At 50.5% G+C, this 26,209-nt stretch overlaps 1 protein-coding gene across 3 annotated transcripts in view; it reads right to left on the minus strand.

Moving 5' to 3' along the window:
• Positions 1-26,209, minus strand: part of lbr (lamin B receptor) — a 147,833-nt gene that overhangs the window by 47,496 nt on the left and 74,128 nt on the right. For 2 of the 3 annotated variants that reach the window (XM_072500294.1, XM_072500295.1), the window contains exon 5: positions 1,048-1,213. The exons of the other annotated variant lie outside the window; for it this stretch is intronic. In XM_072500294.1, the coding sequence (XP_072356395.1) occupies positions 1,048-1,213 (166 nt within the window). The remainder of the gene's footprint in view (positions 1-1,047; positions 1,214-26,209) is intronic. 3 annotated transcript variants of the gene reach the window in all.

The raw sequence follows: 26,209 nt of genomic DNA on the forward strand, positions 1-26,209 counted from the left end.
AGTGACTGATGTGTTACTTGTTGGCTTTTCAGTCAGCAAAGGTTTGGTTAATAAACCAGAAGAATAATCAGAGTAAATCTTACACACACACTATATTTCAACTTCTTGTTTCACATACTACTTAGATGCTGGAAAGGAAGGAAATGAAACTACAGGGAAATCTAGCTCATTGTGAAAATCATGACTGCAATCCCAATTAGCTCTTTAGGAATACTATAACTGGAAAAGAGCTTCACCCACTTCTAATGTAAAGCCAGAAACATTAAAGTAGGCCATATGGCCTTGAGACAGTTCCATCATTCATTAAAATCAAGGCTGATCTGACCTTGGCATCTACTTTTCTGCCTGCTCTCCTTAATCCTAGATTCCCCAGTAGTTAAGAATGTCAATTGCAGCTTTAAATTTATTCAATGGCCCAGCTGTACCGGCCTCCCCAAACAGGCGCCGGAATGTGGCGATTAGGGGCTTCTCACAGTAACTTCATTGAAGCCTACTTGGGACAATAAGCCATTATTATTAGCATCCATAGCTCTCGGAGGTAGAGAATTAAATAGATCCACAACCCTCGAGGGGCAAAATTCCTCCTCGTGGCCATTATAAATTGGCAGCCCCTTATTCTCAAACTAGTTCTAGGTTTTTCCGTGTGACAGATGTTACGGTAGCACAGTGGTTAGCACTGTTGCTTCACAGCACCAGGGTCCCAAGTTCGATTCCCACTTGGGCCACTTATGTGCGAAGTCTGCATGTTCTCCCTGTGTCTGGGTGGGTTTTCTCCGGGTGCTCCGGTTTCCTCCCACAAGTCCCGAAAGATGTGCTGTTAGGTAATTTGGACATTCTGAAGTCTCCCTCCGTGTACACGAGCAGGCTCCGGAATGTGGCGACAAGGGGATTTTCACGGTAACTTCATTGCAGTGTTAATGCGAGCCTACTTGTGACAATAAAGTTATGCATAAATTTCACATGCTCATGTGTCTAGCTAAAGAAAACCCCATTTGAGAAATGGTGGGGGAAAAAAATGGAGATCTCCGAACTATCATCTGGTCTTACCAAAGCGTCCTCCAAACTCCCACTCTGGAGTCCGGGCCACTTGTTTTTTTATATATAGATGGTCATCTTTTGTTTCCAGTTCTACAACTTTCCCTTCTTCCTTCTTGGTTCGTAGACTGTAAGGGACACCCAACTGGTCAGTTACAATTTCCCTGCGTATCTTGTGCTGCAAGTTAAATGAAATGGAAAACATCAGAAAGAAAGGGGAAAGATTACAGTGGGTTTAAAAAACATTTTTTCCAAGGGGCATTTTTTGTAGCGTGGCCAATCCACCAACCCTGCACATCTTTGGGGTGTGGGGGTGAGACCCACGTAGACACGGGGAGAATGTGCAAACTCCACACTGAAACGGTGCCGGGATTGAACCCGGGTCCTCGGTGCCGTGAGGCAGCAGTGCTAACCATTGCGCCACCGTGCCACGCGATTAGTGAAATTACACAACCAAGTTACGACTAGAGAACAGCACCATACTCCCCATTCTCCAAACGAAAAAAACATCTATCCGACAATGTATACAATTTTCACAATACTTTGTAACCACAATTACTTAAATTGGCCAACATTGAGCGTTATTGAGCCAATTGTGCAGCCGACTAACAAAATTTACATCCTCAGCTGCAGAACTGAGTTGTGAAATTAATGTTGTTCAATTACAAATTGACCAGCACAGCAGAAGGGAACTCAAAATAAATATCACACAGATAAACTAAATTTGAGCAAACAGGTGACACAGGCACCCCAGAGGCATTTGGCATCTACTCCAACTTTCTGTTAAATTGTCAGTTTTGGGCCGAATTGTGTTAGTGAGCCAGGAGCAAAAGCCAGTCACATTCCATGAGAAAAGGATGCAAAACAACATCGGGATTCCCGAGAAATATTGGCCCGTACAATGGACAAAACCATCTACATCTCCTTCGTGATAGTGCGTTGGGAAATGAAACACATCCTTAAATAAAGTTGCTTGATGTTTCAACCTACAAATCATGCAACGCATCACCACTTGTAGAACTAAAATCGTTCACTAAAAACAGCCAAAACTCTTGGGTGAGTAACAAATAACTCGTTGGAATACCAGACTGCCTTTGTTCAATTTCCAAAACCAAGATAATTTAGAAGTAACGCCATATTGTGTGGGAAATCACTAAACCCAAATAGAGGCAGTCCCCGACTTTACGATGTTCGAGTTATGACAAACAGAAATTACGTTTTTAAATTGATGCCCATTTCAACTTTACAACTCAGTTTCGAGTTACGACGCCAAGTCAGCAAGTTCATACATGCATATTGAGGTTCTGCGCTGCCCAGCTGTACGACTGGACAAGTCAAACTGTCTTTATTAGGTTGGAAATTAGTGTTTTATTCTGTTAAAAGGTATTGATTTTGATTTGTCACATGTATCGATGTGCAGTGAAAAGTATTTTTCTGCGGCCAAGGGAACGTACACTGTACGTACATAGTAGACAAAAAAAAATAAACATCAACAGAGTACACTGACAAATGGTACATCGACAAAGTGATTGGTTACAGTGCGGAACAAGGGGCCAAACAAAGCAAATACATGAGCAAGAGCAGCATAGGGCGTCGTGAATAGTGTTCTTACAGGGAACAGATCAGTCCGAGGGGGAGTCGTTGAGGAGTCTTGTAGCTGTGGGGAAGAAGCTGCTCCTATGTCTGGATGTGCAGGCCTTCAGACTTCTGAACCTTCTACCTGGTGGAAGGGGCTGGAAGAAGTCAATGCCTGGGTGGGAGGGGTCTCTGATAATGCTGTCTGCCTTCCTGATGTGGAGATGCCGGCGTTGGACTGGGGTGAGCACAGTACGAAGTCTTACAACACCAGGTTAAAGTCCAACAGGTTTGTTTCGATGTCACTAGCTTTCGGAGCGCTGCTCCTTCACCTGAGGAAGGAGCAGCGCTCCGAAAGCTAGTGACATCGAAACAAACCTGTTGGACTTTAACCTGGTGTTGTAAGACTTCGTACTGTGCCTTCCTGAGGCAGCGGGAGGTGTAGACAGAATCAATGTGAGGGTGGCAAGCTTGTGTAATGCATTGGTCTGAGTTTACCACACTCTGCAGTTTCTTGCGATCTTGGGCTGAGCAGTTGCCATACCAGGCTGTGATGCAGCCGGATCGGATGCTCTCTATGGCACATATGTAGAAGTTTGAGAGAGTCGACGCAGATATGCAGAATTTCTTTAGCTCCCGTAGGAAGTAGAGACGTTGTTGGGCTTTCTTGACTGTTGCATCAACGTGAGTGAACCAGGACAGACTGTTGGTGATGGTGACCCTCAGGAACCTAAAGCTAGCAACCATCCCCACTTTGGAGCCATTGATGTAGACCGTGGTGGGGGGGGCGGTTGTGCTATGCTTCCTGAAGTCGATGATCAGTTCCTTGGTCTTTCCGACATTTAGGGAGAGGCTGTTTTTGGTACACCATACAACCAAGTGATCTATCTCCCTTCTGTAGACTGATTCGCCGTTGTTTGAGATACGACTCACCACAGTCGTATCATCCGCAAACCTATAGATTATGAGTTGGAGTTAAATCTTGCCACACAGTCGCGTGTGTATAGGGAGTACAGTAGAGGACTGAGCACACATCCTTGTGGGGCCTCGGTGCTGAGGACTGTTGTGGAGGGTGCTCTTGCCTATCCTGATAAGATTGCGGTCTGTTGGTGTGGAAGTCAAGGAATCAGCTGCACGGACTTCCGGGTGCGGCGATGACCAGCTGAGTCGCACGTTTCGGCAGCTCCCTGTGAAACGGACTTTTGGGCTCTTGATAGGAGCCCCAACGGCAATTTTAACGGCTGAAAACACCGTGCGGTAAACCAGAAGGGTGTTCCCCCTGGACACGGATGGAAAAAGGAGAGGAAAGTGGCCGGATTGCAGCGGATCCTTTGGAGCAGCGGCAAGGAAGGCAAGCAGAAACCAAGATGGCGTCGGAAGGTGGCAGTTTCATATGGGGCCCTGAACAACAAGAGTTTTTGAAACGCTGCGTGGAGGAGATAAAAAAGGAAATGAAGAAAGAGTTGTTGGCCCCAATACTACAGGCGATCGAAGGGCTAAAGGAGGAACAAAAGACCCAGGAGCAGGAGCTTCGGGTCGTGAAGGCGAAAGCAGCAGAGAATGAAAACGATATACAGGGCCTGGTGGTGAAGTCGGAGATAAAGGAGGCACACCAGAAACGATCTGTGGAGAGGTTGGAGGCACTGGAAAATAACGCAAGGAGGAACAACTTGAGGATTCTTGGCCTTCCTGAAGGTGTGGAGGGGGCGGACGTCGGGGCATATGTGAGCACGATGCTGCACTCGTTAATGGGAGTGGAGGCCCCGACGGGTCCGTTGGAGGTGGAGGGAGCATACCGAGTTATGGTGCGAGGATCGAGAGCAGGAGAAGCTCCCAGAGCCATAGTGGTGAGATTCCTCCGTTTTAAGGATAGAGAAATGGTCCTTAGATGGGCGAAGAAAACTCGGTGTAGTAAATGGGAGAACGCGGTGATCCGCGTCTATCAAGATTGGAGTGCGGAGGTGGCGAGAAGGAGGGCGAGCTTTAATCGGGCCAAAGCGGTACTTCACAAAAAAAAGATAAAGTTTGGAATGCTGCAACCGGCAAGACTGTGGGTCACATATCAAGGGAGGCACCACTACTTTGAGACGGCGGATGAAGCGTGGACTTTTATTGTAGAAGAAAAATTGGAATGATTGGACTACGAAAATGAACGTTTGGACAAAGTGGTGGGACGAGTGGGGGGGGGGGGGGGGGGGGGGCGAAGAGGGATTGTATGATTAATCCTGCGGTATGGTAACTTTTCTTTCTACCACAGGTGGTGATGGGGGGAGGGAGAGGAGATGGGGCGTTGGCCATGGGAGGCGGGGCCGAGGGAGAGGCGCGGGCTTGGTTCCCGCGCTATGATAATTATGGCGGGAATAGAGAAGCAGGAAGGAGGGGGCGCCGCACGGTGCAAGCCGTGATCACGGGGGGGGGGAAGCCGAGGTCAGCCAGAGTTTGCTGACTTCTGGGAGCAACATGGGGGGAGTAATTACGCTAGTGGGGGGGGGGGGGGGGGGAATTACTGGGTTGCTGCTGCTGGGGAAAGGGGGGAGTGGGTACGGGAAAGGATGGGCGGGGGGGCACCGTCTGGGAGAAATACAGCTGCGTGGGAACTGGGCGAGAAGCTGGAAAAAGATGATGGCTAACCGGCAAGGGGGGGGGGGGGGTGGGAAGCCCCCCAACTCGGCTGATCACGTGGAACGTGAGGGGGCTTAACGGGCCGATAAAGAGGGCACGAGTACTCGCACACCTTAAGAAACTTAAAGCAGATGTGGTCATGTTACAGGAAACGCACCTGAAACTGATAGATCAGGTTAGGTTGCGCAAAGGATGGGTAGGGCAGGTGTTCCATTCGGGGCTGGATGCGAAAAACAGGGGGGTGGCTATATTAGTGGGGAAGCGGGTAATGTTCGAGGCAAAGACTATAGTGGCGGATAACGGGGGCAGATACGTGATGGTGAGTGGCAAATTACAGGGAGAGATGGTGGTGTTGGTAAACGTGTATGCCCCGAATTGGGACGATGCCAATTTTATGAGGCGAATGCTAGGACGCATCCCAGACCTAGAGACCGGAAAGCTGATAATGGGGGGAGACTTTAACACGGTGTTGGAACCAAGGCTGGATAGGTCGAAGTCCAGGACTGGTAGGAGGCCGGCAGCAGCCAAGGTGCTTAAGGATTTTATGGAGCAGATGGGAGGGGTGGACCCGTGGAGATTCAGTAGACCTACGAGTAAGGAGTTCTCGTTTTTCTCCTATGTCCATAAAGTCTATTCACGCATAGACTTTTTTGTGTTGGGTAGGGCATTGATCCCGAGGGTGAGGGGAACGGAATATACGGCTATAGCCATTTCGGATCATGCCCCACACTGGGTAGACTTGGAGATAGGGGAGGAAACAAGGGGGCGTCCACCCTGGAGAATGGACATGGGACTAATGGCGGGTGAGGGGGTGTGCTTAAGGGTGAGGGGATGCATTGAAAAGTACTTGGAACTCAATGACAATGGGGAGGTTCAGGTGGGAGTGGTCTGGGAGGCGTTGAAGGCGGTGGTTAGGGGGGAGCTGATATCAATAAGGACACATAAAGGGAAGCAGGAGAGTAAGGAACGGGAGCGGTTGTTGCAAGAACTTTTGAGGGTGGACAGACAGTATGCGGAAGCACCGGAGGAGGGACTGTATAGGGAAAGGCAAAGGCTGCATGTGGAATTTGACTTGCTGACCACAGGCACTGCAGAGGCACAATGGAGGAAGGCGCAGGGTGTACAGTATGAATATGGAGAGAAGGCGAGCAGATTGCTGGCACACCAATTGAGGAAAAGGGGAGCAGCGAGGGAAATAGGGGGGGTGAGAGACGAAGATGGAGAGACGGAGCGGGGAGCGGAGAGAGTGAATGAAGTGTTTAAGACATTTTATAAAAAATTGTATGAAGCTCAACCCCCGGATGGGAGGGAGAGAATGATGGAGTTTTTGGATCGGCTGGAAATTCCCAAGGTGGAAGAGCAGGAAAGGATGGGATTGGGAGCACAGATCACGGTAGAAGAAGTGGTGAAAGGAATTAGGAACATGCAGACGGGAAAGGCCCCGGGACCGGACGGATTCCCAGTTGAATTTTACAGAAAATATTTGGACTTGCTCGCCCCGCTACTGACGAGGACCTTTAACGAGGCAAAGGAAAGGGGACAACTGCCCCCGACTATGTCAGAAGCAACGATATCGCTTCTTTTAAAGAAGGAAAAGGATCCGCTACAATGCGGGTCCTACAGACCAATCTCCCTCCTCAATGTAGATGCCAAGGTCTTGGCCAAGGTAATGGCAATGAGAATAGAGGAATGTGTCCCGGGGGTGGTTCATGAGGACCAAACTGGGTTTGTGAAGGGGAGACAGCTGAACACGAACATACGGAGGTTGTTAGGGGTAATGATGATGGCCCCACCAGAGGGTGAAACGGAGATAGTAGTGGCGATGGATGCCGAGAAAGCATTTGATAGAGTGGAGTGGGATTATCTGTGGGAGGTGTTGAGGAGATTTGGGTTCGGAGAGGGGTATGTTAGATGGGTGCAGCTGTTGTATAGGGCCCCAGTGGCGAGTGTGGTCACGAATGGACGGGGATCGGCATATTTTCGGCTCCATAGAGGGACAAGGCAGGGATGTCCTCTGTCCCCATTACTGTTTGCACTGGCGATTGAGCCCCTGGCGATAGCGCTGAGAGGTTCCAAGGGATGGAGGGGAATACTTAGGGGAGGAGAAGAACACCGGGTATCTTTATATGCGGATGATCTGCTACTATATGTGGCGGATCCAGCGGAGGGGATGCCAGAAATAATGCGGATACTTGGGGAGTTTGGGGATTTTTCAGGGTATAAATTGAACATGGGGAAGAGTGAGCTGTTTGTGGTGCATCCAGGGGAGCAGAGTAGAGAAATAGAAGACCTACCGTTGAGGAAGGTAACAAGAGACTTTCGTTACCTGGGGATCCAGATAGCTAAGAATTGGGGCACATTGCACAGGCTAAATTTGACGCGGTTGGTGGAACAGATGGAGGAAGATTTCAAGAGATGGGATATGGTAGCATTGTCAATGGCAGGGAGGGTGCAGGCGGTTAAGATGGTGGTCCTCCCGAGATTCCTCTTTGTGTTTCAGTGTCTCCCGGTGGTGATCACGAAGGCTTTTTTCAAAAGGATAGAAAAGAGTATCATGGGTTTTGTTTGGGCCGGGAAGACTCCGAGAGTGAGGAAGGGATTCTTACAGTGTAGTAGGGATAGGGGGGGGCTGGCACTACCGAGCCTAAGTGAGTATTATTGGGCCGCTAATATTTCAATGGTGAGTAAGTGGATGGGAGAGGAGGAAGGAGCGGCGTGGAAGAGATTAGAGAGGGCGTCCTATAGGGGGACCAGCCTGCAGGCTATGGTGACAGCCCCATTGCCGTTCTCACCAAGGAACTATACCACGAGTCCGGTGGTGGTAGCTACACTGAAGATTTGGGGACAGTGGAGACGACATAGGGGAAAGACCGGAGCACTGGGGGGGTCCCCGATAAGAAACAACCATAGGTTTGCCCCGGGGGGAATGGATGGGGGATATGGAATGTGGCAAAGAGCAGGTATAACGCAATTGAAAGATCTATTTGTGGATGGGAAGTTTGCGAGTCTGGGAGCGCTGACCGAGAAATATGGGTTGCCCCAAGGGAATGCATTCAGGTACATGCAATTGAGGGCTTTTGCGAGGCAACAGGTGAGGGAATTCCCGCAGCTCCCGACACAAGAGGTGCAGGACAGTGTCATCTCAAAGAAATGGGTGGGGGACGGTAAGGTGTCGGATATATATAGGGAAATGAGAGACGAAGGGGAGACTATGATGGACGAACTAAAAGGGAAATGGGAAGAAGAGCTAGGGGAGGAGATTGAGGAGGGGATGTGGGCAGATGCCCTAAACAGGGTAAACTCGTTGTCCTCGTGCGCCAGGCTAAGCCTGATTCAGTTTAAGGTATTACACAGGGCACATATGACTGGAACACGGCTCAGTAAATTTTTTGGGGTGGAGGATAGGTGTGCGAGGTGCTCGAGAAGCCCAGCGAATCATACCCATATGTTTTGGTCATGCCCGGCACTACAGGGGTTTTGGATGGGGGTGACAAAGGTGCTTTCGAAAGTAGTAGGAGTCCGGGTCGAACCAAGCTGGGGGTTGGCTATATTTGGGGTTGCACAAGAGCCGGGAGTGCAGGAGGCGAAAGAGGCCGATGTTTTGGCCTTTGCGTCCCTAGTAGCCCGGCGCAGAATATTGCTAATGTGGAAAGAAGCCAAGCCCCCGGGGGTGGAGACCTGGATAAATGATATGGCGGGGTTCATAAAGTTAGAGCGGATTAAGTTCGTCCTAAGGGGGTCGGCTCAAGGGTTTACTAGGCGGTGGCAACCGTTCGTCGAATATCTTGCGGAAAGCTAGATAGGGGAGAACAAAGAAGGCAGCAGCAGCGGCCCAGGACTTGGGGGGGGGGGGGGGGGGGGGGGGGATGGGGGGTGTGGCCTGAGACAAGGCAGTTGCCAATTAGGGCTAGTTTTTATTTTTTTGTTATTTAATATTTATTTATTTGTTGTTGTTTTTGTTTAAACTTAAAAAGGTCATTATTATCTGTATTGTTACAATGTTGTGTAAAGGATGCACAATGTACTGTGTTGGTTGACCAAAAATTTTCAATAAAATATTATTTCAAAAAAAAAAGGAATCAGCTGCACAGGGAGGGGTCAAGTCCGACATTGAAGAGTTTGGTTATGTTTTGTCGAGATAATGGTGTTGAAGGCGGAGCTGTAGTCTATGAACTGCAGTCTCACGTAGGTGTCCTTGTTGTCGAGGTGTTTGAGTGTCATTGGCACAACTGGCACTATTTTGATGCATTTATACACTTATGTTGCATTTAATATGCACGCAAACTCAGAGACATTGAGGGCTCAACAGGAACTGACAGTGATCGATGGCTTCATGATGCCCCCTACACTAACCAAGGAACTTGCACTAAGGCATGCAGGCATCAAGTCATCTCAGCGATTTGGCAGGACAAAGGGCTTTTCACAGTAACTTCATTGCAGTGTTAATCTAAGCCTACTTGAAATGAAATGAAAATACTTGTGACAATGAAAAGATTAGTATTAGTCTTTTGTGATTCATGTACTGGAATAGCCAGTTCCCTCTGCATTTCAGAGCTCTGCAATCTCTCTGCATTTAGAAAACATGCTTCTTTTTTATTTGGAGAATTTTACATTTCTTTCCCCTTTTACTCATATGTCAGATCTTTGACCACTCACTAACTTATTGATATTCATTTGCAGCTCATTTATATCCTCTTCACATCTTACTTTCCAACTGTCTATGTGGTGGTTGGAGGTCAATGATCTCAGTTTCAGGGCATCACTGTAGGAGTGTCCTAGGCCCAACCATCTTCAACTGCTTCATCAATGACTTTCCTTCCATCATAAGATCAAAAGTGGGATGTTCGCTGATGATTGTATAATGTTCAATACCAATCGCGACACCTCATACTGAAGCAGTTCATGCCTAAATGCAGCAAGACATGGATAATATCCAGGCTTGGGCTGTGGTAGGTAATATTCGTGCCACACAAGTGACAAGCCATGGCCATCAAATCATCACCTCATGACATTCAATGGTATTACCATCACTGAATATTCTGGGGTTTACTATTGACCAGAAACTAAACTATACTAACCACATAAATACTGTGGCTACAAGGGCAGGTGTGAGGCTAGGAACCCTGCAGCAGGTATCTCACCTCCCAACTCCCCAAAGCCTGCCCAAGATCTACAAGGTACAAGTCAGGAGTGTGATGGAATACTCTCCACTTGCCTGGATGAGTGCAGCTCCAATACACCAGAAACTCGATGCCGTCCAGGACAACACATCCCACTTGATTAGTGACCCTTTCCATAAATATTAATTCCTCCACCTCCAAAGTGGAGATGGTTCACTCACGTTGATACAACAGTCAAGAAAGCCTAACAGAGACTTCCGGTTGCGGCGATGCGGAGCTAAGCCGCAGGTTTCGGCAGCTCCCGCGACTACGGACTTTCGGGCTCTCCAGAGGAGCCCCAACGGAGCTGTTTTGATTTAATCCCGTGTGGGAAGGTGCAGTGAGGTCCCCCCTCACAATATATGTCAGAGATCAGCGGTGGAGCGACGAGGAAAGAGGCCCTGGAGCAGAGACCAAAACGAGGGGGAATAAACAAGGTGGCGGAGGGCGGAGAGCGAGCAGCATGGTGGCCAGACCAGCAGGAGTTCCTCAAGCGATGTGTGGAGGAGCTGAAAAAGGAGGTGCTGGCGCCGATGCGGTTGGCGATCAAGGGGCTGAAGGAGACCCAGAAGACCCTCGCGGTGGAGCTTCGTGTGGTGAATGAGAAAGTGAATACCAACGAGGACGAGGTCCTGGGCCTGGCGGTAAAAATGGAGGCGCACGAGGCGGTGCACAGGAGGTGGGCCGAGAGAATTGAGGTCCTGGAGAACAGGTCGAGAAGGAACAACCTCTGGATTCTGGGTCTTCCCGAAGGAGTGGAGGGAGCTGATGCCGGGGCGTACGTGAGTACGATGCTCCATTTGCTGATGGGTGCGGAGGCCTCTCCGACCCCCCTGGAGCTGGAAGGAGCTCATCGGGTCCTGGCGAGGAGACCCAAGGCAGATGAGCCGCCAAGGGCGATAGTGGCAAGGTTCCACCGCTTCGCGGACAAAGAAAGTGTGCTGAGATGGGCCAAGAAGGTGCGGAGCAGTAGATGGGGGAACGCGGTGATCCGAGTATACCAGGATTGGAGCGCGGAGGTGGCAAAGAGGAGAGCTGGCTTCAACCGAGCCAAGGCGGTGCTGCATTAAAAAAAAGAGCCAGGTTCGGCATTCTGCAGCCTGCGCGACTGTGGGTTACTTATCAGGACCGACACCATTATTTTGAAACGCCAGAAGAGACTTGGACCTTTATTCAGATGGAAAAATTGGACTCGAACTGAGGAGATGTGGTTGTACAGGGGGTTGTAAATATGGGTAAAGAATATTGCATGGGTGGGATGATGGATGGGGATGTGAGTAGAGTCCTGATTAAAATTCCTAAAGTTTAGGGTTGCTGCTGCACTGTCCGAGGGGAACTGAAAATGGAAGAGGTGGTCGGGGGTCCCCTGCTTGGGGGACTGGAGGGTACGGGAGGTGCGAGCACGGGACTGGCCTAAGATAGGAGATGGCTAGTCGGCGGGGGGGTGATGGGGTATGTAGATAACCCCCCAATCCGGCTGATCACGTGGAATGTGAGAGGCCTAAATGGGCCGGTTAAGAGGGCCCGAGTGTTCGCGCACCTAAAGGGACTGAAGGCAGACGTGATCATGCTTCAGGAGACACATCTGAAGGTGGCAGATCAGGTCAGGTTAAGGAAGGGATGGGTGGGACAGGTGTTCCATTCGGGGCTGGATGCGAAGAATAGAGGGGTGGCAATACTTGTGGGAAAGGGGGTCGTTTGTGGCCAAGAACATAGTAGCGGACAAGGGAGGTCGATACGTGATGGTGAGTGGTAGGTTGCAGGGAACGGAGGTGGTACTGGTGAATGTATATGCCCCAAACTGGGACGATGCTGGATTCATGAAACGGATGTTGGGGCGTATTCCGGACCTGGAGGTAGGGAGTTTGATAATGGGTGGGGATTTTAACACGGTGCTGGACCCAGCATTCGATCGTTCCAGATCTAGGACAGGGAAAGAGGCCGGCTGCGGCCAAGGTGCTTAGGGGGTTTATGGATCAGATGGGGGGAGTAGATCCGTTGAGATTTGCCAGGCTTTTGGCCAGAGAATTGTCTTTTTTCTCCCACGTTCATAAGGCCTACTCCCGGATAGATTTTTTTGTTCTGGGCAGGGCATTGATCCCGAAGATGGAGGGAACGGAGTATTCGGCCATAGCCATTTCAGACCATGCCCCGCACTGGGTGGAGCTGGAGTTGGGGGAGGAGAGGGACCAACACCCGTTGTGGAGGTTGGATGTGGGACTGCTGGCAGACGAGGAAGTGTGCGGGGGTGTATTGAAAGGTATCTGGAGGCTAACGACAACGGGGAGGTGCAGGTGGGAGTAGTATGGGAGGCGCTGAAGGCGGTGGTCAGGGGAGAGTTTATCTCCATCAGGGCTCACAGGGTGAAGAGAGAGGGCAGGGAAAGGGAGAGGTTAGTGGGGGAGATTTTACGGGTGGACAGGAGTTATGCAGAGGCTCGGGATGAGGGACTGCTCAGGGAGAGACAGTCTCCAGACGGAGTTTGACCTGTTGACTACAGGGAAGGCAGAGGCACAGTTGAGGAAGGCACAGGGGGCGATATACGAATATGGGGAGAAGGCGAGCCGGTTGCTGGCACACCAGCTCCGTAAGAGGATGGCAGCGAGGGAAATAGGTGGAGTCCAAGATGGCAGGGGAACTACGGTGCGGAGGGCAGGGAAAGTGAATGAGGCTTTTAAGGCCTTTTTTAAATTTAATTTTTTTTTTTTATTTTCCTCCTTTTTCACATTTTCTCCCACATTTACACCCATCAACAATAGTCAGCAAGATATGTCAATCCCCATAATAACAACGATCCCATCCGCCCACCAACCCCCAAACCTCAGCCCACATGTTTACATAAACAAATGACAAAAAGGAATCAGGGATTACCCATAGTCGCCCTTAATCTACACAGCCCCCCCCCCCCCCCCCCCCCCCCCCCACCCCCCAACTAATGTTCGATGTTATCCAGTTCTTGAAAGTGCATAATAAATAGTGCCCATGACTTGTAGAACCCCTCCGAGCATCCCCTCAGTTCGAACTTAACCTTCTCAAGGGTCAAGTATTCCAACAGGTCCCCCTGCCACGCCAGGGCACTGGGTGGAGAGGCTGCTCTCCATCCCAGCAGGATCCGCCTTCGGGCGATCAACGAGGCGAAGGCTGTGATATCTGCCTCCGCTCCAGTTTCCAACCCTGGCTGGTCCGACACCCCGAATATGGCCTCCTGGGGACCAAGGTCCAGCTTCACATGCACCACCTTGGAAATTACCCTAAACACCTCCTCCCAGTACTCCCCTAGCTTTGAACAGGACCAAAACATATGAATGTGATTCGCGGGCCCGCCCCCCGCAACGCTCACACACATCCTCTCCTCCTTCAAAAAAATCGGCTCATCCTCGCTCTCGTGAGGTGCGCTCTATATACCACCTTCAGCTGTATCAGCCCCAACCTCGCACACGAGGTGGAGGCATTCACTCTCCGGAGCACCTCACACCAGACCCCCCTCCTCTATAACCTCTCCCAGCTCTTCCTCCCACTTTGCTTTGATCCCTTCCAGTGGTGCCTTATCCTCTTCCAGAATAGCTCTGTACACCGCTGACAATGCCCCCTTCTCCAGTTCCCTTGTCGTCAACACCTCCTCCAGCAATGTGGAGGCCGGTTCCTCTGGGAAGCTCTGTATCTCCTTCCTGGCAAAATCCCGAACCTGCATGTGCCTAAAGCCTTCTCCCTGCTCCAGCCCATACTTCGCTTCCAGCTCTCTCAATCCTGCAAACCGACCCCGAAGAAACAAATCTTTTAGCGTCTTAATCCCCTTCTCTTCCCATTTCTGAAAACTTCCATCCCACCTCCCTGGCTCAAATCTGTGGTTCCCCCGAATCAGCATTTCCCTTGACCCTAAACCCAACCCGAAGTGTTGGCGAAACTGCCTCCAGATTTTCAATGAAGCTATTATTACCGGACTCCCTGAGGACTTGAGGTTGTTTTTGTTGGAGAGAAGAAGGTTAAGAGGAGACTTAATAGAGGCATACAAAATGATCAGGGGGTTAGATAGGGTGGACAGTGAGAGCCTTCTCCCGCGGATGGAAATGGCTGGCACGAGGGGACATAGCTTTAAACTGAGGGGTAATAGATATAGGACAGAGGTCAGAGGTAGGTTCTTTACGCAAAGAGTAGTGAGGCCATGAAATGCCCTACCTGCTACAGTAGTGAACTCGCCAACATTGAGGGCATTTAAAAGTTTATTGGATAAACATATGGATGATAATGGCATAGTGTAGGTTAGATGGCTTTTGTTTCGGTGCAACATCGTGGGCCGAAGGGCCTGTACTGCGCTGTATTGTTCTATGTTCTATGTATTTCCCCGGAGCTATCGGGAGCGGCGCTGTTGCAAGTGCCTTCAGCCCCGACCCCCTGCACAAACTCTCCTCCATTCTGACCCACTGAGAATCCACCCCTCTGACCCAGCTCCGCACTTTCTCCACATTCGCCGCCCAGTAGTAGTACAACAAGTTCGGGAGACCCAAACCCCCTGCCTGCCTTCCCCTCTGTGTAAGCACCTTTCTCACTCTGGCCAACTTCCCTCCCCATATGAATGAGGTAATCCTTCCCTCAATCTCCCTGAAAAAAGACTTTGGCAGGAAAATCGGTAGGCATTGAAAAATAAATAGGAATCGCGGCAACACATTCATTTTAACCGCCTGTACCCGACCTGCCAGTGACAGAGGAAGGTCGTCCCACCTTGCCAGATCGGCTTTCACTCTCCCCACCAAACTAGTGATGTTGTACCTGCGAAGCCTCCCCCACTCCCGGGCAACCTGCACCACCAGATACCTAAAATGAGTCCCTGCTCTACGGAATGGCAGCCCCCCCACTCCTGCCACCATCCCCGGCCGAGACAACACAAAGCACTCACTCTTGTCCAGGTTCAACTTGTACCCCGAGAAAGACCCAAATACCCGCAGTAGCTCCAATATTCCTCCTATCGACGCACTCGGCTCCGACACATGCAGCAGCAAGTCGTCGGCATACAAGGACACCCTATGCTCTATCCCCCCCGCACTATTCCTTTCCATGCTCCCGAACTTCTCAATGCGATGGCCAACGGCTCAATCGCAAGTGCAAACAGCAGGGGGGGGGGACATAGGACATCCCTGTATCGTCCACGGTGGAGAGAGAAATATCTCGAACTGATATTATTTGTGCGGACACTCGCCTTCGGTTCCTTATATAATAGCTTTACCCAGTTCACAAACCTTGGTCCAATCCCAAACCGCTCCAGCACTGCCATCAGGTACCCCCATTCTACCCGATCTAACGCCTTCTCGGCGTCCAATGCCACAACTACCTGTTTTCTTTCTTTCCGCCGGTGCCATAACAACGTTCAAAACCCTCCTAATGTTTGAAAACAGCTGCCTCCCTTTCACTAACCCAGTCTGATCCTCCCCTATCACCTTCGGGAGGCACTCCTCCAGCCTACCCGCCAGTACCTTCGCCAACACTTTTGCGTCCTCATTCAGAAGCGATATGGGCCGATACGACCCACACTCCGTCGGATCCTTATCTTTTTTTAGTAACAGGGAAATCGATGCCTGCCCCAAGGTTTGCGGCAACACCCCTTTCCCTATCGCCTCCTCAAACACCCCCACCATCAGGGGTGCCAACCTAGCCTTAAATTTTTTATAATATTCCACCGGAAACCCATCCGGCCCTGCCACCTTCCCTGACTGCATCCTCCCAATCGCATCCTTTATCTCATCCTCCCAATCGCATCCTTTATCTCCTGCTCCACTATTGCTCCTTCTAATGTAGCCCTGTCCCCCTCCCCTAGCCTCGGGTACTCCAACCCATCGAGAAATTCCTGCATCTCACGGTCTCCTCCGAGTGGCTCTGACTTGTACAACCTCTCATAAAACTCCTCAAAAACCTTATTAATCAGCACTGGGGCCACCACCAACTTCCCTGCCCTATCCTTCACCTGAAGAATTTCCCTTGCCGCTACCTCCCTCCGGAGCTGACCTGCTAACTTATCTCCATGTTCATAAACTGCACCCCTTGCTCGTCTCAGTTGGCGCACCGCCTTCCTGGTGGACAGTCGGTCGAAGCTCGCCTGTAGTTCCTTCCTCTTTTCCAGCTTCGCCGGGTCCCCATCCTCTACATACCGCCCATCTACCTCCAACATCTCATCTATTACCCTCTGCCGCTCCAAACTCTCCTCCTTATCCACCCTGGCCTTAAACAAAATTACCTCACCTCTCACCACCGCCTTTAGAGCCTCCCAGACGACTGCCTTCGACACCTCACCCGTACAATTGAAACCTACATATTCCTTAATTACCTTTTAAATTTTCTCACAGAATACTTGGTTCCCCAAAAGCCCCACATCCAGTTTACACCCCGGTCTCTGCGCTGCCCCCTCCTCTAGCACCACATCCACCCAATGTGGAGCGAGATCTGACACTGCAATTGCAGAGTATTCCGACCCCTTGACTCCAGCCAGCAAAGCCTTCCCCACCACAAAAAAGTTGATCCGCGAGTATACCTTATGGACCGCTGAGAAAAACAAATACTCCCGTTCCCTTGGGTGCAGGAACCTCCAAGGGTCCACCCCTCCCATTTCCACCATTAGCCCAGCCAGCGCCTTCGTCCCCCCCTGATGGGACCAGCGAGCGCGGCCGTGATCTGTCCAACCTTGGCTCCTGCACCAGGTTCCAGTCCCCCCCCCCCACAATCAGCTCATGCGTGTCTAAGTCGGGAATAGCCCCAAACACCTTCCTCGCGAATCCCACATCGTCCCAATTGGGACCGTATACACTTAACAGCGCCACGAATCTCCCCTCCAATGCCCCTGTCACAATCACATATCTACCCCCTGATCTGCCCCACCTTCTCCATCTGGAAGCGTACCCTTTTGCTGACCAGCTACCCCTCGAGCCCTTCCATCAAATCCGGAGTGAAACACTTGGCTAACCCAGCCCTTTTTAAGTCTCACCTGGTCCTTCACCCTCAAGTGAGTCTCCTGCAGCATTGCTACATCGGCTTTCAAACTTTTAAGATGTACAAGCACCCTTGACCTCACCTCCTAGCCCTCTCACGTTCCTCGTGATTATCCTTTTGGGGGTTTCTCACCCCCCCCCACCTTTCTTATCCACCATCACCATACCACCGGGCCCTGCCCCATAAGCCTGACCCGCCCCTGTCCATTGTTAACATCGAACCCCGCACCCCCCCCCCCCAGGAACCCCCACTACAAAAACATCCCCCAACATCCCTCCCTCCACCCTCTCTTGCTCGCCTCGTAGGCCCATTGAAGCCTGCTAGCCAGACTCCAACGTCCGCAGCCCTCCTCTCACCTCACCCCCGTTCACTAACTGACTCTAGTTAGCTAGCGCGGGTGGCTTCCCCCCGCCAATACCTCTCGCCCCCTTCCGCCCAGTCCCAGAGAAAGAAACACCAAAACAAACCCAACAATCCAACCCCTCCAATTCACTAACATAACATTTAACCGTCGCAACACAGAACGCCATTAACTTGAACTCTGTAACAATGCAAAGAGAAGTAAATTTCAATACAAATCAGTAAAAAGAAAGTTGTAACATTTGTACATTTTCCAGCCGCTCAAATGCAGTCCATAGTCTTCCAGTTCCGCTCTTCACGTCTGTCCCAAGCCTTCTGCCCTCACGAACGCCTCAGCCGCCTCCGCTGTCTCAAAATAAAAGTCTTTGGCTTTATATGTTACTCTCAACTCCACCGTCCAGTCCTGGTAGATCCGAACCGCAGTACCATCCCACAGCACCTCACGCTTCTGCTTCGCCCAGCTTAATACTTTCTCCTTCATGCAAAACTTATGGAAGCATAATTACTGCCCTTGGCGGCTCGTTCACTTTGGGCTTCGGCCTTAATGACCGATGAGCTCGGTCTAGCTCGTACAGGGTGGGGTTCTCACCCTCCCCCATCAGCTCCGCCAACTTCTTAGCGAAGTATTGCGTTGGCCTTGGGCCCTCTGTCCCTTCGGGCAAGCCCACAATTCTCAAATTGTGCCGCCTTGAGCGGTTTTCCAAGTCTTCCAGCTTTGCTCGGAGCCCTCGGTTAACCTCCACCACCCTCCGCAGCTCGTCCCCCATCGAGGTGACCTGGTCGCTGTGTCGTGTCACGGCCTCCTCCACCTCCTTCATCTTCTCGCCCTGCTCTCTCACCTCGGCCAATGCCTTTGCCACCTCCACCCTGATCGGGCTGATTGCCTCCTCCAACAATGACTTCACCACGACCACCATCTCTTTCCTCAGGATCTCCATGTGCCTCACCAAACGTTTTTCCAGCTCCACCACCATCACCTCGGTCATTTTCTCCACCGTAAGTAGTGCGACCCCGCCTTGAAGTTCGACTTCCGCCATCCTGTCAACACTTTTGCTCGTCTTCTCCTTCGGCGGCGAACCCGCGTTTCCTCCTTTCTTTGACGCTGCTTTTCGCATCTTTTAGCGGCTTATTGTTTTTTATCTTCTTTCCTTTCTCCTCTCTCCCCCTTCATCCTCCTGCCCTTCATTAATCTGCCATTCTTCTTTTTTGAAAAAAAAAACTTTTACCAAACTTCCATAAATATTCTTTCTTTCTCCTCTACATTCACCTGGGACCAGGCTTCAACCTTCTTCTTCCTGGGTGGGAGCCACCCGACGTGGAGCACCCTCCCTACATGGCACTCTGGCCTGCCGCCTCGACCTCTTCGAAGCTCCGCCCCCGCTGCTCTGACCTGCCGGGCCCGGCACCTCAGCCCCCGCCGCCCGACACCTGCACGGGGTTCTTCGCCGGCTTTTAAACCGGCCCCGCTGGCTGCTCGTGGCGGCCCCAAAGGCAGACGATAGTCGGGGGGTGCGTGAAGACTCGGGGATTTGCCCGAAATCGCCGCGAATCGCGGCCACCGGAGCGCTTTTTTTTGCGGCCGCCCTGCTCGCCCACCCCACCGGAAGTCCTTTTATGAGGAACTGTATAGGTCCCAGCCCCCAGGGGGAAAAGAGGGGATGCGGCGATTCTTGGATCAGTTGAGGTTCCCAAGGGTGGAGGTACAGGAGGTGGCTGGTTTGGGGGCACCAATTGGGGTGGAGGAGCTGGTTAAAGGACTAGGGAGCATGCAGGCAGGGAAGGCCCCGGGGCCGGATGGGTTCCCGGTGGAGTTCTACAGGAAATATGTAGACCTGTTAGCCCCGTTGCTGGTAAGGACCTTCAATGAATCAAGTGAGGGGGGGACCCTGCCCCCGACAATGTTGGAGGCGATGATCTCTTTGATCTTGAAGCGGGATAAGGACCCACTGCAATGTGGGTCGTATAGACCGATCTCGCTCCTTAATGTAGACGCTAAATTGCTGGCAAAAATGTTGGCCATGAGGATTGAGGACTGTGTCCCGGGGGTGATTCATGAGGACCAGACGGGATTCGTAAAGGGCAGGAAGTTAAATACTAATGTGCGAAGGCTCCTCAATGTTATAATGATGCCATCGGTGGAGGGAGAAGCGGAGATAGTGACAGCCATGGACGCGGAGAAGGCCTTCGATCGGGTAGAGTGCGAGTATCTCTGGGAAGTGTTGAGGAGGTTTGGGTTCGGGGGCGGGGGTTTATCAGTTGGGTTAAGCTCCTGTATAAAGCCCCGGTGGAGAGTGTGGTCACGAACCGGCAGAGGTCGGAGTATTTCCGGCTGTATCGAGGGACGAGGCAGGGGTGCCCTCTGTCCCCTCGGCTGTTCGCATTAGCAATTGAACCTTTGGCCATGGCGTTAAGGGAGTCGGGGAAATGGAAGGGGGTGGTTCGAGGGGCAGAGGAACATCGAGTGTCGCTGTACGCAGACGACCTGTTGCTGTATGTGACGGATCCAGTGGAGGGGATGGTTGAGGTTATGCAGATCCTACAGGAGTTTGGAGACTTTTCGGGCTATAAGCTCAATGTGGGAAAGAGTGAGCTCTTTGTGATCCATCCGGGGGACCAGGGAAGAGGGATAGACGACCTACCGTTGAGAAGGGCGGAAAGGAGCTTTTGATACTTGGGGATTCAGGTAGCTAGGAGCTGGGGGGCACTGCACAAACTTAATTTGTCGCGGTTGGTGGAACAGATGGAGGAGGATTTTAAAAGGTGGGACATGTTGCCACTCTCGCTGGCGGGTAGGGTACAGTCGGTTAAAATGGTGGTCCTCCCGAGATTTCTTTTTGTATTCCAATGCCTCCCAATTGTGATCACTAAGGCCTTTTTTAAGAGGGTAAGCAGGAGCATTACGGGATTTGTGTGGGCAAGCAAGACCCCGAGGGTAAGGAGGGGGTTCTTGGAGCGTAGCAGAGACAGAGGAGGGTCGGCGTTGCCGAATTTGGAGGGTTACTATTGGGCAGCCAACGTGGCAATGATCCGTAAGTGGGTGATGGAGGGAGAGGGGGCGGTGTGGAAGAGGTTGGAGATGGCGTCCTGCAAAGGAACAAGCCTGGGGGCGCTGGTGACGGCACCGCTGCCGCTCTCGCCGACAAGGTATACCACGATCCCGGTGGTGGCGGCAACGCTAAGGATCTGGGGACAGTGGAGACGGCATAGGGGTGCGACGGGAGCCTTGGTGTGGTCCCCGATTAGAGACAACCATCGATTTGTCCCAGGAAGGATGGACGGGGGATTTCAGAGCTGGCATCGGGTAGCGATTAGACGAATGGGGGACCTGTTCATTGACAGGACGTTTGCGAGCTTAGGGGCGCTGGAGGAGAAGTTTCGGCTACCCCCGGGAAACGCCTTCAGGTACATGCAAGTGAGGGCGTTTGTGAGGCGGCAGGTGAAGGAATTTCCGCTACTCCCGGCACAGGGGATTCAAGATAGGGTGATTTCGGGCGTATGGGTCCGGGAGGGCAAGGTGTCGGCGATATACCAGGAGATGAAAGAAGAGGGGGAGGCTTTGGTAGAGGAGCTGAAGGGTAAATGGGAGGAGGAGTTGGGGGAGGAGAATGAGGAGGGGCTATGGGCTGATGCCCTAAGTAGGGTTAATTCCTCTTCCTCGTGTGCCAGGCTTAGCCTGATACAATTTAAGGTGCTTCATAGAGCGCATATGACGGGGGCGAGGCTGAGCAGGTTCGTTGGGGTGGAGGACAGATGTGGGAGGTGCTCAGGAAATCCGGCGAACCACGTCCATATATTTTGGTCATGTCCGGCACTGGAGGGGTTCTGGAGGGGAGTGGCGGGAACAGTATCTAAGGTGCTGAAAGCCCGGGTCAAGCCAAGCTGGGGGCTAGCACTATTTGGAGTAGTGGACGAGCCGGGAGTGCAGGAGGCGAACGAGGCCGGTATTCTGGCCTTTGCGTCCCTAGTAGCCGGCGAAGGATCTTGCTAATGAGGAAGGAGGCGAAGCCCCCCAGCGTGGAGGCCTGGATAAATGATATGGCTGGGTTTATCAAGTTGGAAAGGATAAAGTTTGCCTTGAGAGGGTCTGCGCAGGGGTTCTACAGGCGGTGGCAACCGTTCCTAGACCATCTCGCGGAGCGTTAGAGGAAAGTCGGACAGCAGCAACAGCGGTTGAGAGGGTGGGTCTTTTTTCTGGGGGGGCATTTGAACAAGAAAACACATGGTAGGATACGGAAACTGACATGTATGGGAAGAATCCACTGTACAAAGTTTTGTATCTTATTGACTTGCCATGTTCATGTCTTGCCACGCGAGTTCATTTTTTTGTTTGTAAGGTAGAAAATATTGTTATTGAAAAATTCTTAATAAAAACATATTAAAAAAAAAGAAAGCCCTACAACGTCTCTACTTCCTACGGAAGCTGAAGAAATTCGGCATGTCTGCATCGACTCTCACAAACTTCTACAGATGTGCCATAGAGAGCATCCTATCCGGCTGCATCACAACTTGGTGTGGCAACTGCTCGGCCCAAGATCGCAAGAAACTGCAGAGTGTGGTGTACTCAGCCCAACGCATTACACATGATGATATTCCGGCAGGATAGTATTTGTTGCGCCCGGAGTACATCGTGCTATTCCAGTAGAATAGTATTCGTTGTGCCCAGCGCACATGGTGCTAGTCCAGCAGAATAATATTCGTTGTGCCCGGCACACAGCGTGCTATTCCAGTAGAATAGTATTCGTTGTGCCCGGCACACATGGTGCTATTCCAGTAGAATAGTATTTGTTGTGCCCGGCACACATGGTGCTATTCCAGCAGAATAGTATTCGTTGTGCCCGACACACATGGTGCTATTCCAGCAGAATAGTATTTGTTGTGCCCGGCACACATGGTGCTATTCCAGCAGAATAGTATTTGTTGTGCCCGGCACACATTGTGCTATTCCGGCAGGATAGTATTCGTTGTGCCCGGCACACATGGTGCTATTCCAGCAGAATAGTATTTGTTGTGCCCGGCACACATTGTGCTATTCCGGCAGGATAGTATTTGTTGTGCCCGGCACACATCGTGCTATTCCAGCAGAACAGTATTCGTTGTGCCCAGCACACATCGTGCTATTCCAGCAGAATAGTATTCGTTGTGCCCGGCACACATCGTGCTATTCCAGCAGTATAGTATTCGTTGTGCCCGGTGCACATCGTGTTATTCCAGCAGAACAGTATTAGTTGTGCCCGGCACACATAGTGCTATTCCAGCAGAACAGTATTCGTTGTGCCCGGCGCACATCGTGCCATTCCAGTAGAACAGTATTCGTTGTGCCCGGCACACATCATGCTATTCCAGCAGACCAGTATTCGTTGTGCATCGTGCTATTCCAGCAGAACAGTATTCGTTGTGCCCGGCACACATTGTGCTATTCCAGCAGACCAGTATTCGTTGTGCCCGGTGCACATAGTGCTATTCCAGCAGAACAGTATTCGTTGTGCCCGGCGCACATAGTGCTATTCCAGCAGAATAGTATTCGTTGTGCCCGGCACACATTGTGCTATTCCAGCAGACCAGTATTGGTTGTGCATCGTGCTATTCCAGCAGTATAGTATTTGTTGTGCCCAGCACAAATAGTGCTATTCCAGCAGAACAGTATTCGTTGTGCCCGGCACACATCGTGCTATTCCAGCAGAATAGTATTCGTTGTGCCCGGCACACATTGTGCTATTCCAGCAGACCAGTATTGGTTGTGCATCGTGCTATTCCAGCAGTATAGTATTTGTTGTGCCCAGCACAAATAGTGCTATTCCAGCAGAACAGTATTCTTTGTGCCCGGCACACATCGTGCTATTCCAGCAGTATAGTATTCGTTGTGCCCAGCACACATCGTGCTATTCCAGCAGAATAGTATTCGTTGTGCCCGGCACACATCGTGCTATTCCAGCAGTATAGTATTTGTTGTGCCCAGCACAAATAGTGCTATTCCAGCAGAACAGTATTCTTTGTGCCCGGCACACATCGTGCTATTCCAGCAGTATAGTATTTGTTGTGCCCAGCACAAATAGTGCTATTCCAGCAGAATAGTATAGGTTGTGCCCGGCACACATCGTGCTATTCCGGCAGGATAGCAGGAGAGCCCCTAAATGGACTTTGCGTCGGGTGCCAAATGGAGCTCAATGCTCCCACCCCGCAGCAGCTGACGCAATCCGATTCATGCCCAGCATACAAATATGCTTAGACTTTTTCCATGCTGGAGTCTCCCAGTTTAACCCCTCCCCCGGCTGAGCGCCAAATTCTCCATTCTATATATTAAAGCTCAGCTTCCGATCTGTTTTATTAACATCTCGATCTGTTTTATTAACATCCTTGTTAACCTGTCCTGCCCCCGAAGATTCATATGCACACATCCCAACGGTCTTTCTCTTCTTGTATTCCCTTCAAAATTGTACCATTTAGCATGCAGTCTCCCTCTCCCAAAATATACGTCAGACTTACCATGTATTCTCCCATTCCAGTACCCTACCAGTGTCTTCTTGAAGTGTCTTGCTATTTTCTTAATTGTTTAGCCAATTTTACCATGACGATGGTTCCCCTTATATTCCATGGGTTTCAAATTTTGCAAACAAGCCTATTATGTGTTACTTTGTCAAACAACATTTGAAATTGCATCAACGACACAGCACAAAATCCAGCCTCCCTGAAAAAAACTTGATTAAATCCGTCAAAAAAAATGCTGTTGTAGCCAATGGGCGAGGACAATGCAGATCTCTAGTGGGGCAGGCACATCATAGAAAATACAAGGAGGCCATTCGGTCCTTCGAGCCTGCTCCACCATTCATTCTGATCGTGGCTAATCATCCAACTCAGTAACCGGTTCCTGCAATGAAGACCAGAACACCATTTCCCTTCTTTACCGCCTGCTGTACCTGCATGCTTACCTTCAGTGACTGGTGTACGAGGACACCCAGGTCTCGCTACACATTCCCCTCTCCTAATTTATGGTCATTCAGATAATAATCTGCCTTCCTGTTTTTGTGGAAAACCTCACATTTATTCACATTATACTGCATCTGCCATGCATTTCACCACTCATTTAACTTTTTCAAATCACATTGAAGGATTTCTGCATCCTCCTCACAGCTCACCCTCCCACCCAGCTTTTATGTCATCTGCAAATTTGGAGATATTGGCCGGAATTCTCTGTTTGGGAGACTCCAGCCAGTAAACAATTTGTATTTCCATTGGGGACACTATCCATTCCACGATTCAGCACATACAAATGGGCCAGCACTCTGCCGCCGCAAATTGATAGCAATTTCCGGCCCGGTGGGCGGTGTAACCGCTGGCGCCAGAATTAGCGCGAAAGATCCTGGCAGCTGGAGCTGTTTTTAAGCGCTCCAATCACTACACATTAATTGCAGCCACGAAGATAGCTCAGAGAAGAGCTTCACGCACAGCTGGTGATCTGGAAGGGTGGGCGTCACTGGTGAAGCCTCTGTCCCAAGTGAGACAGAGAAGCAGGAAAGGCTCCAAAGGCCACTGTGCAGGTGTCCTTTGGTTGGGATGAACTCAGCTAATCCTCTGCTTCCTCTTGTTTATTCCACTCTTTTGTTTCCCGTCTACCAACCAGTTTTCTATCTATCTCAATACACTATCCCTAATCCCATCTGCTTTAGTTTTACACACTAATCTCTTATGTCGGAACTTGTCAAAAAAACCTTCTGAAAGTCCATAAAAAACACATCCACTGGCTTCCCGTCATCAACTTGACTAGTTACATCCTCAAATTATTCCAGTAGATTTATCAAATTTCCCTTCATAAATCCATGCTGACTCTGTCCAATTATACCACTGCTCTGCTATAAAATCTTTTATAATTGATTCTAGAATTTTCCCCACTACCAACATCAGGCTGATTGGTCTATAATGGTCTGTTTTCCCTCTACCTCCCTTTTTAAATCGTGGGATTACATTAGCTATCCTCCAATCTGTTGGAACTGTTCCAGTCTATAGAATCTTGGAAGGTGACCACCAATGCATTCGCTATTTCCACCAAGGGCCACTTCCTCAAATACTCTGGGATGTGGATTATCAGGCCCATGGGACCTATCAGTTTCAATTCCATTAATTTCCCCAAAGCCATTTCCCTACTAATACGGATTTCCTTCAGTTCTTCCCGCTCACTCGACTCTGTGTTCCGCAACATTTCTGCTATGTTATTTGTGTCCTCTTTTGTGAAGACAGAACCAAAATATGTATTTAGTTGGTCAGCCATTTCTTTGCCCCCCCATTATAAATTCCCCATTTGTACATTTCTCTCCACTAATCCTTTTCTCTTCACATACCTATAGAAGCGCTTTTACAGACACTTTTTACATTTCGTGTAAGCTTAACTCTCCTGCTCCCCTTCTTTTTTTTTTTTAAACAAACAAATGTTAATGCGCCCCCCCCCAAAGATCGCTACCCCTGGACTCATTTCCACCCTTGTCTTCAAT

The sequence above is a fragment of the Scyliorhinus torazame genome, chromosome 4 (genome assembly GCF_047496885.1).
Source record: "Scyliorhinus torazame isolate Kashiwa2021f chromosome 4, sScyTor2.1, whole genome shotgun sequence".
NCBI lineage: Eukaryota > Metazoa > Chordata > Chondrichthyes > Carcharhiniformes > Scyliorhinidae > Scyliorhinus > Scyliorhinus torazame.